Genomic DNA, 13179 nt, shown 5'->3' on the forward strand with positions numbered 1-13179 from the left:
TGAAAGCGCGTCAATTCATCAGCGAGCAACCACGCCAGCACACTACTCGCCACCACACCAGGCCCTCGTTCTCCTCTTCGTGCTCTCTTCTCTTGCATCAAAGCTCTAGTCTAGCATCAAATCTGATCAACGCTTCTAACGCGCGCCGGCTCCCAAATACCATAGGCGGCAGCATGGACGGCCAATATCGCGAAAAGAACACACCGTCTCCCAATGCCTCTTCTTCCCTCATTCTCAAGCGGCAATTTCGGGATCTACAGAAGCATCCTGTACAAGGTTTCTCCTGCGGTTTGCCGGATGAGTCCAACTTTTATGAGTGGGAGGTGCTCATCATTGGACCACAGGATACAGTTTACGAGGGCGCCTTTCTAAAAGCGCGCTTGACGTTTCCACGGGAGTACCCGCTTCTGCCTCCCAAGATGCAGGTATGTGCAGCTGCTCTCGTTTCTTGTTCAAGGCCTGTCTGCTGACGACCTTGATAGTTCTTAACAGAGATGTGGCACCCGAATATCTACGCTGATGGTAATGTCTGCATCTCAATCTTGCATGCGCCCGAGGATGACCAATATGGCTATGAAGATGCAGGCGAGCGCTGGCTTCCTGTGCATACAGTCGAGACAGGTAAAGCTTCTTGCTAAGCTACCACAAAGACAATGACTGACTTTTTAGTGCTGATCTCTGTCATATCAATGCTCAGCTCACCGAATGACGAGTCACCTGCGAATCTGCCCTGCGCACAGCAACTACGGGAAGATCCCAAGGGCTTCAAGAAGAAAGTACGCGCATTGGTGAGGAAATCTGGGGAAGACGCGTTTGACTAGAAGCTTGAGTGGACGTCTGGTGTAATGGTTTTGCTTTGTTTCACAGCGCCCCTTTTTTGATATGGTATCCTGCATTCAGCCCGGATGGAGTGTTCGGTCTCTCTCTCTCGCTCTCTTACTCACCCCGATCAGCTCTCTACTGTATGCATTAATGATGTCTTCTGTCCCTCGTACATATCTTGCCCCTTCGTGTCTCGCAACTCAAATTTCAACTTTTGCGACAAAGACACTTGAAAGAAACCATCTAGCAGCTTCATCTCAAGGCCTTCCTCTAGCGCAGTCAGCTCCACCATGGCTCCGCAAGTCAAGGGCAAGAAGCAAACTAACAATGTCGCCACAGCCACCGGCGGCCTCAGTAAACGCAGACGCAAGCCTAAAACTTATACAGAAAAACAACTCGGTCTCAAACCTCTCAATACAGTCGCCAAGCCAGCCGGTGTTGTGAAACGTGGCAAGATTGGGAAGGTGTTTGCAGATGAGTCTGCCATGCAGTTGATTTTGGCGGAGGTGAATAAGAAGCAGGAGGGTCAGGTGCGGTCAAAGTTGCAGCGCGTGCAAGATATGGAGGCTGTGCGGGAGCGGAAACGCATAGAGATGGAGGCGAAGGAACGGTCAAAAGCGGCATTGCTTGAGAAGCGGAAAGAAGCGCTACGGCATGGTGGTGGTGAGCGTGTATCGGCGGCGCAGAAGAAAGAGAAAGAAGGAGAGCGTCGCGTAGGTCCTGCGATTCCGGCATCACGCTTAGCAGGTGGACGACAGAGCGGTGCGCGGCCCATGTCTGCAAAGCAAAAGGGCACGGCCAACAAGAAGGTCGCCTTCGAAAAGGGCGTCAAGTAGAGAAGAGCATCGATTTTGAGCACAGCATTCGTTAGCATTCATGAGCGAGCATTTTATGATTTCTCCTATGCTAGACTCCATGCCTGCGTCTGAGTGGATGGACTTGTATCACTTTGCCATGCAGCTTCAATCTCGAGGAAGCGAGGATTGTCACTGTTCTTCCTGAATGTCAGTTCACCAGAGACTTGCTTCTCGCCACCGCCAATGTGTTTGAAGAGCAAGACTGCTTGCTTCCAGTGAGTCGAGGCACCATGTGGGCCAGTCGTGAAGCCTTGGTGCTCTTTGATGACATCTTTGACATCGACCTGTCGCATTTCAGCGAGCTTCTTGCATTCGTCTCGTGTTTTGCCAAAGTACGTATCAAACCAGACAAGCAGCCCGACCAGACCTGTAGCCTTTTGCAGTTCAAAGCGACCGCTGAAGTTCAGAGACTCTGTAGTGACGGTGTGTAGATCGAGCGATTTGAACGTGTAAGCCTCGGAGGTGACTTGGCTCGTAGTGAGGTAGTCAATGAGGATATCATCAAATTGCTTTTCTTTCATAGCATTCATCTTGAAGCCGTAGACATCGTTGAAGTAATTCGTACGGTCACTCCAGTACTCTTCGTCAGTGATGCCAGCGACACGTAGTTGAATGTGACTCGGCATCATGAGTCCTTCGGGTTTTAGGAAACGGTCTCGTGCGCAAATGACGGAATCGAGCATGGCTTCGTAGAGCAAAGCGTAGCCCATCCATTCGGAGACGATGATGTCGACTTTGATACCACCCGGCAGCTTGATGTCCTCTACCTTGCCCTTGATGAAGGTTATTTGATCTTGCAAATTATTCTCAAAAGCATTGGCTTGAGCCTTTTCAATGATGCTCGAATTATCAATGGCGTAGACGTGCTTCGCCCCAGCCTTTGCAGCAAACATACTCAAGATACCTGTTCCACAGCCAACATCCATGACAGTAGCACCATTGAACAGATCCTTGTTGCCGTACACCGCATCCCGATACGCATCTGTTCGAACGGCATCGCGCAACATGGTTTCGTGAATCTCATTGTAGGCGTATGATTCAAAGTAGTAGCTGTCATTGTCGACAGGCGCTTGTTTTGTTGAGGAAGAAGCACCGATGCCACTGTCACCAGCATGAGCAGTCAAAACGGTGCGCACCTGATCTTGCAAAGCCGAGTATTGCGCCTCGAGTTGAGCACACCGAGCCTTCCAGTCTTGCACCGTCTCTGGTTCAGCGGTAGCAGTTTCGTCTCCGAAATCATCCTCTGCAAGTGTGAATAACACCGCATCGTCCTCGAGCACAGGCTGCAACCATTTATCATCTTGTTGTACCTCCGCCATACACGCTGCAATTTTATCTGCAAGCGTCTTGGTCTGCCTCACAAAATTGACCAACCGGATCATACCATACATGTCCAGCTTATGCGCACGCTGCACGGCGCGTAGCTCAAATCCATGCGTCGTTTGTTCATGTTTGAGCATATCATTCAACGAATCAAAAATCATGTCATCGTGCAGTGCTCTGTATTCATACCGTACATCCTCCTCGGGATCTTCCCAGTCTGACTCGTGCGAGTCTCTATCACTGGCTGCATCCATCAAGCTTGTCTTGCGATGCTCTCACAGCTGCTGCTGTTTGTTCGACGTGAACTCATTTTTTTAATCTTGTCAGATGGCATTCATAAGCTCGACCACACCACGTAAGGCGACACCTACTCTATAGCTCAGAGATGCCACTCAAGCTGCTAAAGCACAAATCATGGCATGTAGGAAAACGTGAAAATATCGAGCGTGTGCGTCGTGATGAAGCGGCTGAACAAGCGCGTATTGAGGCTGATGAGCAACGTATGCAAGAGGAAGATGCACGAAATAGACTTGCTTTGTTGCGTGGAAGGCAGCCTCCCGCTGTCACTCAGACGGATCCTATTCACGAGGAACATGCTGATCCTTCGCTGACTGGCACTTCAAAGAGAACCAGAAAGCCACGTAAGCGCGACGATATGGTTGAATTGGATGCACAGCTTCAAGGCAAGCAGATTGACCCTGAAGTTTCAGATGATGCTGAGAAGTTTACAGCTGGAAAGTGTCCTCCACTTGGGACTGCTCCGCCAGTCAGCGACTTCAAGTTCCAGCAGCCATGGTACGTGACTCGGAGCGAAGAATCGGAAAAGAAGAAAGCTAGACTCGATGCAGCAAGAAAGCAATCGTCTGACCCGCTTGTGGCGATGCAAGCCTTTCTAGCTCAAAAGAAGGCGCTAGAGCAGCAAAGAGTAGCTGAATTAATTACGGACGAGGCATCGCATATACAGGACAGCAGTATAAAAACAAAGAGAGAAGCGCGTCGACGTCGACATCACCATCGAGACTCGTCGCACAAGCCACGGCACGATTGAAGATCAGGACATTCCGTTCCATCACGCAGCGAATCCTCAAAGATGACATGAACAAATTCAAAACTACGACTCTGTCAATTCAATGGCCGGTGGCGTCCAGCTCTTCGCCGTAATAGCATTCGTTGCGCCATAAATCCGCAGTGTCGGGATCCATACACCGACTGGCACAGGTATCCAATTGCTCGTACCACTTGCCGGTGGGTTGACACTCGCTAGCAGATCGAAGGAGCCATTGGCATTCTTCTGCAATGCATCGCGCGAACCGATACTATACCGTCCAATGCCATTCGCAACCAAGAACCCTGTACTATCATACGCAGTGAAGCTCCAAAATCCAAGACGTTGTGTAGGTGGTGCACCATCTCCAAAGCGAATGCGATGAACAGAAGTGTTGGTGCTGCTCAAGTTTGCATAGCTCGGATAGAGGGCTTGTTCTGGCGTGACTGCTGCAAGGAGCTCTGTCGTGACATATGCGCGCGACAGATAATCTCGACCCCAGTTGCCTATATTCGGGTTGGGCAGGGTCCAATTATTGGCAAGCTGCTGGAAGAAGTTTGGAACATTAGACGGGGCTGCACGAATCGTTTGGTTCGCTGCGCGTTGAGCAGCAGTGAGCTGGTCTAGCGTCAGGAGTGGTGTGAAGGGCCGGCTGGTAGACATGCCGACACTGGAGTAATTGGCAGCAAAGACGTCTAATTCCAAGGGATTCGCCTGAACGGCCTGATTGAGCAGGTAGAAACTCTGGTAGATTTGCGCAGTGCTGTTTGTAAAACCTGGCTGGATAAATGTCTGCACTGCGGCCGGTGTCTTTGCAACATACAAATCATCCTGTAGACGATGCACCTTTTCAAGATCGGCATCATTCGTTGCATTCAGTACGAAAGTACGTCCCAACAGCCATACATCATTCGTTGGACTGATGATCGTGTACCTAGATGATGCATTGACACAAGATGCCTGTTGGGGCCCGACTAATGTATAATTGCCGGCAGGGTAGTTGAGCAAGTTGCCAGGGTTTGCAAAATTATTGGTATAGGCATCGTAAAGCGCTGCAACAAAGAAGCGTTCGTCAGATGTGGGAATATGCAGCACAATTGGGCCGTTGCTCAAGTCGAGAAACGCAATACTGTAAAGTGTGTCTGCGTTGGGACGGACAACGGACCGCTGTCCCGCGTTTGCAAGGCCCCTCGCATGAATGACTGTGTTGATGGGAGTTCCAGTGGAAAGGTAGAATGCCCGAGTGCGTTGGAAGGCAAGCGGTGCTAAGCCGTAGATCCAGGCATCAATGGCAGATTGTGTTGCATTGACTTGACTCGGGCTGCAACTTTGAGATGCTGCTAGGCTTGCATAGACAAGCAAGGCCGTTTTGATGATTTGCATCGCCGACCGTGACTCTCGCTCGTTGTTGACTGCGTTGTGCGACCTCCTCTTTGTATTTTCGACAGAGTCCTACAGCTTCCCCACACTCAGGCTTGAAAAGTGGCGTTGTGGCACAGGCAAGCAGACTACTCCTGGCAAGTAGGAATATAGTACGTCAAGACAGCAGCATGAGCATTCTGTTCGGCTTCGTCATCTTCATCTGCAAGATGCACATAGATGACCAGGACTTGATCTTCGCAGAAGCAAGCCACCACGCGTTTGGCAATTGGTCCGATCCTGAGTAGGTTACACCAGTCCTTGGCATCGATGCGAAGATGGCAAAATTGCTGCTTGTCTCTCTTCTGGACGGGTAACTCCTCAACTGGACCATCATACGCTGCTTGATTGAATGTTGGGTGAGCAAGATTCGTAAACATAGTCTCAGTCTTGACGGCAGGCGTGTCGATGCCAACTGAGAATTTGCCATCCATATTAGCAGACAAGATGAGTCGATCAGCCAGGGTCTTGAGACTGTTGGAGATGTACGACAGCTGTACGAGCGAGGGCAACATAATGACCACATCTGGCTCACCGACATCTGGCTCTTGAATTTCATCGATCGACTGACTAGGCAGAACTCGCACATTGAGGTCATTCGTCACTGTGTTGGCTCCACCATGCTTTCCGTAGAATGTAGACATGCACGAGAGCATCGGATAGCCGCTTCTCTTGGTCAATTTGACCGTCACCTCGCTATTGCTGACCATGTTTCGTAGAAGCCTGCCAAACTCATCCACAGACAGCTCTAGATTGATGACATTGTCTGCATTGGACTCTATAGTGTACTGCCTGAACAGCGCTTCAGCAGGGATAGATGCCCAGACTTGAGTAGCTGAAGACAGCTGCCTGACAATGAACTGGATCGTGGTCTTGGACAGACGCAGCCAGCAGACTTTGTTCATAACTGCGAGAGATTGTGCGATTCGCGCTAGTGTTGGAATGTCCACGAGAGTAGACTTGAACTTCATCTTAGCTTAGCATGCCACAGCAGCACAGTTTGGCACTCCTTCTTCTTCTGAGAGTTCTCTAGCTGTCCTTCTCTCGTTGCTCGCGACGCGTGAGTTTCCAAATTTGTCGCGTCTCTGTTGGCAAGTGCCAGGATGACGTGCATGGATCCGCTCAACCACCACACAGTCACGTCGTGCTTGCAATGCGATGGCTCAGCTGTACTTGTCAGCCTACAAAGCTCATTGCTAGAAGAAAAGAGCCACTGAATCATATCAAGACGTTTCGTCGGTTTGCATCAGACATTCGCTCGCTATCGTATGAGGTGACTGAAGCTCAAGCACTGCACTCGCTCAAGAAGCACCACAAAAGTCCAATCACGCTGAGTCCATCCACCTCAGAACCCCTTCGTAAGCGATATGTACCATTCTATCTATATGAAGTGAAGACCAAGGCCTTCGTCGGTGCTTCTATCGGTCGACAGATGGCTGTGCCCTATAGAGATCCACAGACAGGTCGCATCAGCCAGCGCTTCAAAACCATCTGGTCCGTACTACCTCGTTTTGAACTCGAGAATGCGTATAGCAGTGCCGACACGGCTTGCCAGATCTACGCTGGCTTTGAAAACTTTTCCTCCCAGTTGTCGCCTTTTCTACCGATCCGTCCTGCAGAGCTACAAGCGCATCGAAGTGGCTCTGGTGCAGAGGAGGAACCATTTGCGATGCATGAAGCATTTGCACAAAAGAAGCTTCAAGCAAATATCGCTAAAGAGCAAGAGTATCTCGTCAAGGAAATGCTCAATCGGGAATATGGTGCCCTCGTACGCATCACACAGTTGCAGATGGAAGTCTCTGTGAGTCATACGCAACGTGCGTACTTTCCACTCTATGTCCAAAGTTACAGTCTTGGCGGACGGACATTGCGGACTTTAGTGAGTGGACGGGACGGCAAGACGTCGGGTTTGAAGCTGTATGATCCGATGCTCTCGGGCCTGGCTGGTGCAACGCTTGTCAGTTTGGCAACAGGCTTGTTGGTGGGTCCTATCGTTGGCCTTATTTTGGGTGGATTGGGATACTTTGCTGCGCGTACCGTTGCTACCTTGTTACCAATTTGGCGACTTGCACGCATGATGGCCGCACAAGCAGCCGACGTCCAAGCAAACAACACGTTTGGTGGTGGTGGTGGTGGTGGTCAGTCATCAGGTCGATCAGGCTTCACTGGATTTGGTGGCTTCAATCCCTTTGAGCAGTTCATGGGTGGTCAAGGACAGCAGCAACAACAGGGTAATGGCAACCCATTCGATCCGTTCTCTCGCGGTGGATTCAATGGTCAACGGACGAGTCAAGATCCATTTTATGGTTATGGTCAAGAAGGAAGACGTGCTGGAGGTGGTACGTATGGCAACCAAAGTCAGCAACGATCACGACCGAGTCCGCGTGGCGACGATCCAGCTGGACTCTATGCTGCATTGGGTCTCAAGAAGACAGCGACGCAAGATGAGATTTCAACAAGATTCCGGGAATTGGCAATGAAGAAGCATCCAGACAAGGTGCCAGAGGCAGAGAAGGCTAAGGCATCAAAAGAATTTGCAAAGATCAATGAGGCATATCGCGTGTTGCGTAATGCAGGGAAGCGCGATCAGTATGATCGCTTTGGCATTTCATAAGCTGACATGTGCAGGCGAGCATATAAGTAGACGTGAATCAATAGTTCCTGTGGATAATGATGCTGTTACCTATTGATCTTGCTCGAGCTCCCCCATTTTTTGTGCAACGGATACATCATGTAATCGGTTGTGTAAGTGCTTGTAGGAATGCGTCGTGATGCATATGCTGCGACGAGGTCGTTGACTGTTTGAAAGTTGATTAAAGATGCAGATAGATTTTCGAACAGGCTGGAATGGATTATGCGCTCGCCCTTGCGTCTGCCCTTTTGTCACCAGAGATGCTGTGTGCGGGAGACACGCTGGCGCTGTTGTCGAGGGACGCACGTTCGAGGAGGCGCTCAATCGAGCTGAGATGCTTGCCATAGGAGAACTTTTTGAGCGATTCGAGCAATGGACGAATCTTATTTGCCAGCTCATGCCTTTGAGCGCCATCGCTGACTTCGAGCATCTTTTGCAAAACGTAGTTGCCGTACTGATCCTTCATCAGAGCACTCAAGTTGCTTGATCCATCAGGGTTGAGGGCAAGCACTTCTTCAATCAACATGTGTCGCTCATCGGCATCGCCAAACATGATGCACTTCTCCACCACGTTGCTCGCAAACTTGTGCTTCGACAAGGTCAACACCTGCCCCTTGATGACACCAATAACGCGTGACTTGTCTTCGTTGCTGCCGCGTTCGATCAAGTGCTGCGACACATAATTGCCGTACTGATCCACCACCAAGTTTTGCGTGTATCGGTGAAGTTCTTCGAGAATCGAGGCTTGCGCCGTTGGGCAGTGCTCCAAGACGCGCTGGATGACGCGACAACCATAGGGGTGTGTAGCCAGGATGTATGCCTGACCGGCAAACGCATTCAAGATAAAGTCAATCTTATCGGCTGGCACACGTTCGAGTGCTTTTTGAATGACATGATTGCCATTTTGATCCTTGACGCACTTCAAGACATGACCATCGAGTTCCTTGACCATACTCGCTTGTTGCTCAGCAAGCACATGCTCCAGTGCTTTTTGCACAACGCGACAACCGTACATCTGCAATGACAACGACAAGACGTGCGTTTCCATGTGCTTTGCGAGCACAGTCTTTTGCACCTGATTGCCATGCTCAAAGAACTTTTGAATGACATAGTTGCCAAAGACATCCGTCATGAGCTGCAAGCAATTCGGGACAATCTCCTGAAACAATGCCTCTTTATCATCCGAACTCGCCGTCTCCAATTTTTGTTGAATAAAGCGACTTCCATGCTGATCACCAGAAAACTCAACCACATGTCCAAAGATATCCGTCAAATCCACCTTCTTTGCCTTATTGTTGCGAAACTCCTCAAGCACTTGACTCCGCATGCCAGCAGCAGGATCTTCTCTTCTGCCACTCGTATGGCGAGATCCCGGATGACCATGTGCCATAGGCGCAGGCATACCCAACGTTGCGCGTGGATCATAATACGCTTCACCACCGGGATACCCATAATACTCACCACCACGATTGTTGTTGTTTTGTGGATACCGAGATTGTCCTCCTGCACGACCGACAGAGCCACCATAAGCATGACCACGAAACTCATCTGGCCTAAATCCACCGCGTGGCATGGAACGCGTATCGTAGGCGGTATAGCCATAAGGGTCTGCACCGTACATGGCATATCCATTTGGTGGCACCATTCGATAAGGATCTTCGAAACCACGACCGTATGCGTCGTATTCACCGTACAAAGCATTAGAACCACCGAATCCTGCATGCTGCTGTTGTTGACCTTGTGGCATGAAGGGGGTTGCATTGGCGGATTGTGAGATGTAAGGCGATGCAGACCGACTCGTTGACTTCCCAGGTGCTGATTCTTGAATGGTGTGTGAGCGCATGGCACCCATCAATTCTGCTTCCCGCGTTGTTTGAGAGGGTGCATCAAATTGACCACGTTGCATCACTTGCGGCGTGAAGAAGGGCATCCCACTGAAACGCTCGGTACTGGATGGCTGAATAGCATAGGGTGGTGTCGAGGTGGATCGTGCGGGTCCTTGCAAGAAGGCTTCTGTGTTATCGAGACGCGCTTGCATGACACTCTTCATACGACCATGTCCTTGCTGTTGCGTGCTTGTCGATGAGGTCGGTCCCGTTGATTCATCATCATATCCAATCGCAGCACTCCCGCTACTCCCCTCTGTTGCAGCAGCTGTCGCATTACCAAAATGCTCACCTGGCGACGCGCGTGCTGGCCCCAATGCAGCAGCTTGAGCAGCTGTTGCCTGACGCTGTCTCGACTCGCGCATATGGAGAAAGGGCGAAGAGGTGCGTGGTAGTTCAGGCGATGCGCGTCGACCATTTTGTGGGCTTCTGCTCAGTAACTCCCCAAATGTCTCCATAGCACCACTTGTAATGGCAAGGCCTTGCATCCCTGAGCCACTGCTACCTGTACCATTGTTGTTGTTGTTTGTTGCAGAGGGAGGGCCTATGCTGTTGGTGTGTGCTTGAGCAGTACCTGTATTGGGCGTACTCGCTGATGACCGGGCCCAAGCTTCTTGCTGGCCAAGGGGTGAGGCTGTTCCTGCCTGTTGCTTGCCAGATGACCATATGCCCCATGACTTGCTGGACGCGCCTTGAGACGACATGCCGCGTGCGTGGGATGGAGGCCTATAAGAGTATAGGCTCGTTCAAGTGAATGAAGCGACAACGATGGACAAGTAGACGTGGCGAAACCTTGTTCACAGAGCACTGAGACGAAAGCTCCCAGGGGCCGCAGTGAGTATGAGGTGCCGAGCTGGCAAGATTTGCTTTTTTTTGTGTGTGCTGTCAATGGCCTTTTATGCGTGTAGGTTGCGGGGGCCAGGGCCTTTTATACCTAGATACAGCCTGGCAGAATCAGGAGCAGGAGAAGATGATGCCTGAGATGCAGCACAGGGACAGAGACGCAATGCTCCCTTTCTTCACCTGCTGGCTTGTTGCTGATGCAGTTGGCTCTCTCAGGTGCAATTGTGCTTCGTGGCCGCGTCTGGAAAGTCTGAATTTTTGGGCAGAAGCAGCAGACATGAGCACACATCTACTTCCTCTCACTCTCTCTCTCACTTGATCCATCGCATTCTATCCAATACAGAAGGGCATACTCTACACAAGCATCAATCACAGTCAGCAGATGCATGGCAAAAGTGACTGGTTCCTTTTTACACAAGCCGAGGCCTACTGACACGCTGTCGGGCCTGGGACGCAGATACAGGACTCCTGCTCTGTTGCGTGTCAATGTCACGCTCGACATGACCGAAAATAGTTGTCCCTGATATGCAGTTCCCAACAGGTAGAAGATAGTAAGCCCTTGGCAAAGCATGCGTTACCCAATGTAGCAGAAGACAAGGCTCAATCGAGAAAGTTCACCTAAACATCCTCAACAAGTCCTCCACAACACCAATCGCCTTTCGCTCCCATGCCAGCTCTGGCGTCCATGATGTTTGTCGAAGGGCAAAGGAGCCAGCTTGCAAGGTATGTTGAAATAAATCACCAAATTGCGTATGACCCTTGTCGATACCTTGAGCACGCAATGAGGTCAAGATGATACGTTTCAATTTATCCTTTGCACGTCTCTCTTGTGCTTGTGCTGGCGGAAGACTCGATACAGTCTGCTTCTCCTTTGCTGTTGCTTTTCTCGTCGTTGCCGTATCGAGACGCTGCTGAATGGTGCTACTCGGACCAGAGGACGATGTAGTGGGGTCGGCACCACTTGGACCAACAGACGAAGCTGCTTGCGATGCTGCTTCCGACACCACCACCACTTTTTGTGGCGAAATGCGACGTACTTGCTTCTTCTTCTTGCTCTCCTTGACAAACGTATCCACAGCCCTTCGTTTTCTTAACGACAAGAATTGTGCACCTCTATCCGCCCTTGGCTTGACATCTAGCAGTAATCTGCGTTGCTCGATTGTTGCCATAGGAACAAGAACACGAGCAAAGAAGCGCACCTGCATCGCATCCAGCTGTTTTTGTCCATAGAGCAACCAACGCGATTCATTAGCTTCAATCAACAGACATCGATGCGTTTCTCCAGACGCATCAAAGCGACTTGTATACAGGGACTGCTTGATACAGGCAAGAGCAGCTTGATCTGTCGTGGTGATCAGATGAGAGGGCCCAGATAAGCAAGTCAAGGGGATTGCAGCGCGTCTGAGAACAGCGACGCAGCGAACTTGGATGGCAAAGGTGCGCTTGTCTGTGGCGAAATTGAGAGCAAATGTGGACATGGAGTCTTGCTTGTCATTGCAGGTGCATAGACCAGGATCAGGAAGCAGGTCTTAGCTAGCACAGACTGGCGGTAGTAGTAGTAGCAGTAGTAGTCCTGTGTAGCCAAGTTCGTCTTTATCTCCCTCACGTGTCCCTCTCTCATCAACCGTCGCCACGACCAAGCAAGTCAATCAGCTGCGACCAACCTCAACCTGCTCCCTCCTCAAGCCAGCCCTCTCCTCCTCACAGACAGCATCCAATGTCGACTACAGCCAGGCGACGCCTCATGCGCGACTTCAAGGTATGTTTCTTGTCCCGGCGCACACCTGCACACGACATCTTTCATACTGCAGCAGCGCGCCCTCTTATTCATTCAATTGAGCTAATACGCGTTCCGCAGAGGATGCAGCAAGATCCACCAGCTGGCGTGAGTGCTAGTCCCGTCGCAGATAATGTCATGTACTGGAATGCAGTCATTATCGGACCTGGTGAGACGCCCTTTGAAGATGGCACGTTTAAGCTTGTTATGCAGTTTGATGAGCAATACCCGAATAAGCCTCCTACTGTCAAGTTTGTATCGCGCATGGTAAGTGATACGGTTGATAAAGTGCAGTGGTGTTGACTAACGCAATAGTTCCATCCGAATGTGTATACCAGTGGCGATCTATGTCTTGATATTCTACAAAATCGATGGTCACCCACATACGATGTCGCAGCGATACTGACGAGTGTGCAGTCTCTCCTCAATGACCCGAATGTCAATTCACCAGCGAATGCGGAAGCTGCCAATGCGTACAGGGATGATAAGAAGGCGTACGTGCGAAAAGTCAAGGAAACGGTTGAAGCATCCTGGGCTGAATGAAGCGATGCGCGTGCTCATGGAAGGCAAAGTTG

The 13179-nt window shown here is 50.6% G+C and overlaps 9 protein-coding genes across 9 annotated transcripts; 5 read left to right on the forward strand and 4 right to left on the reverse strand.

The window, feature by feature from the left end:
* Nucleotides 1-28: 28 nt before the first annotated feature.
* On the forward strand, nucleotides 29-1008 carry BCR37DRAFT_377147 (ubiquitin-conjugating enzyme/RWD-like protein). Its single transcript, XM_040868743.1, has 3 exons — nucleotides 29-425; nucleotides 483-621; nucleotides 670-1008. The coding sequence occupies exons 1-3, from the start codon at nucleotides 174-176 to the stop codon at nucleotides 819-821; spliced, it is 543 nt and encodes a 180-aa protein (XP_040726955.1). The 5' UTR covers nucleotides 29-173; the 3' UTR covers nucleotides 822-1008.
* Nucleotides 792-1691, forward strand: BCR37DRAFT_239395 (uncharacterized protein). Its single transcript, XM_040866539.1, has one exon. The coding sequence runs from the start codon at nucleotides 1113-1115 to the stop codon at nucleotides 1656-1658; it is 546 nt and encodes a 181-aa protein (XP_040726956.1). The 5' UTR covers nucleotides 792-1112; the 3' UTR covers nucleotides 1659-1691.
* BCR37DRAFT_239504 (S-adenosyl-L-methionine-dependent methyltransferase) lies at nucleotides 1691-3317 on the reverse strand. Its single transcript, XM_040866540.1, has one exon. The coding sequence runs from the start codon at nucleotides 3254-3256 to the stop codon at nucleotides 1724-1726; it is 1533 nt and encodes a 510-aa protein (XP_040726957.1). The 5' UTR covers nucleotides 3257-3317; the 3' UTR covers nucleotides 1691-1723.
* Nucleotides 3318-3387: 70 nt separating this feature from the next.
* Nucleotides 3388-4050, forward strand: BCR37DRAFT_391255 (uncharacterized protein; the record flags this gene model as incomplete). Its single annotated transcript, XM_040870980.1, has 1 exon — nucleotides 3388-4050. One exon carries the CDS (start codon nucleotides 3388-3390, stop codon nucleotides 4048-4050), a length of 663 nt encoding a protein of 220 aa, XP_040726958.1.
* Nucleotides 4051-5555: 1505 nt separating this feature from the next.
* Nucleotides 5556-6437, reverse strand: BCR37DRAFT_402028 (checkpoint clamp complex protein Hus1; the record flags this gene model as incomplete). Its single annotated transcript, XM_040871882.1, has 1 exon — nucleotides 5556-6437. The coding sequence occupies one exon, from the start codon at nucleotides 6435-6437 to the stop codon at nucleotides 5556-5558; it is 882 nt and encodes a 293-aa protein (XP_040726959.1).
* A 26-nt stretch (nucleotides 6438-6463) lies between these two features.
* BCR37DRAFT_377151 (uncharacterized protein) lies at nucleotides 6464-8153 on the forward strand. The gene has a single exon (XM_040868744.1). The coding sequence runs from the start codon at nucleotides 6620-6622 to the stop codon at nucleotides 8078-8080; it is 1461 nt and encodes a 486-aa protein (XP_040726960.1). The 5' UTR covers nucleotides 6464-6619; the 3' UTR covers nucleotides 8081-8153.
* A 165-nt stretch (nucleotides 8154-8318) lies between these two features.
* BCR37DRAFT_344733 (armadillo-type protein) lies at nucleotides 8319-9488 on the reverse strand (the record flags this gene model as incomplete). Its single annotated transcript, XM_040867583.1, has 1 exon — nucleotides 8319-9488. One exon carries the CDS (start codon nucleotides 9486-9488, stop codon nucleotides 8319-8321), a length of 1170 nt encoding a protein of 389 aa, XP_040726961.1.
* Nucleotides 9489-11123: 1635 nt separating this feature from the next.
* On the reverse strand, nucleotides 11124-12396 carry BCR37DRAFT_412217 (uncharacterized protein). The gene has a single exon (XM_040872217.1). The coding sequence runs from the start codon at nucleotides 12303-12305 to the stop codon at nucleotides 11442-11444; it is 864 nt and encodes a 287-aa protein (XP_040726962.1). The 5' UTR covers nucleotides 12306-12396; the 3' UTR covers nucleotides 11124-11441.
* A 292-nt stretch (nucleotides 12397-12688) lies between these two features.
* On the forward strand, nucleotides 12689-13147 carry BCR37DRAFT_391260 (putative UBC11 protein; the record flags this gene model as incomplete). The annotated part of the gene is made up of 2 exons (XM_040870981.1): nucleotides 12689-12871; nucleotides 12920-13147. The coding sequence occupies 2 exons, from the start codon at nucleotides 12689-12691 to the stop codon at nucleotides 13145-13147; spliced, it is 411 nt and encodes a 136-aa protein (XP_040726963.1).
* Between the last annotated feature and the right edge of the window lie 32 nt (nucleotides 13148-13179).

Source organism: Protomyces lactucae-debilis, assembly GCF_002105105.1.
Source record: "Protomyces lactucae-debilis strain 12-1054 chromosome Unknown BCR37scaffold_4, whole genome shotgun sequence".
Taxonomy (NCBI): domain Eukaryota; kingdom Fungi; phylum Ascomycota; class Taphrinomycetes; order Taphrinales; family Protomycetaceae; genus Protomyces; species Protomyces lactucae-debilis.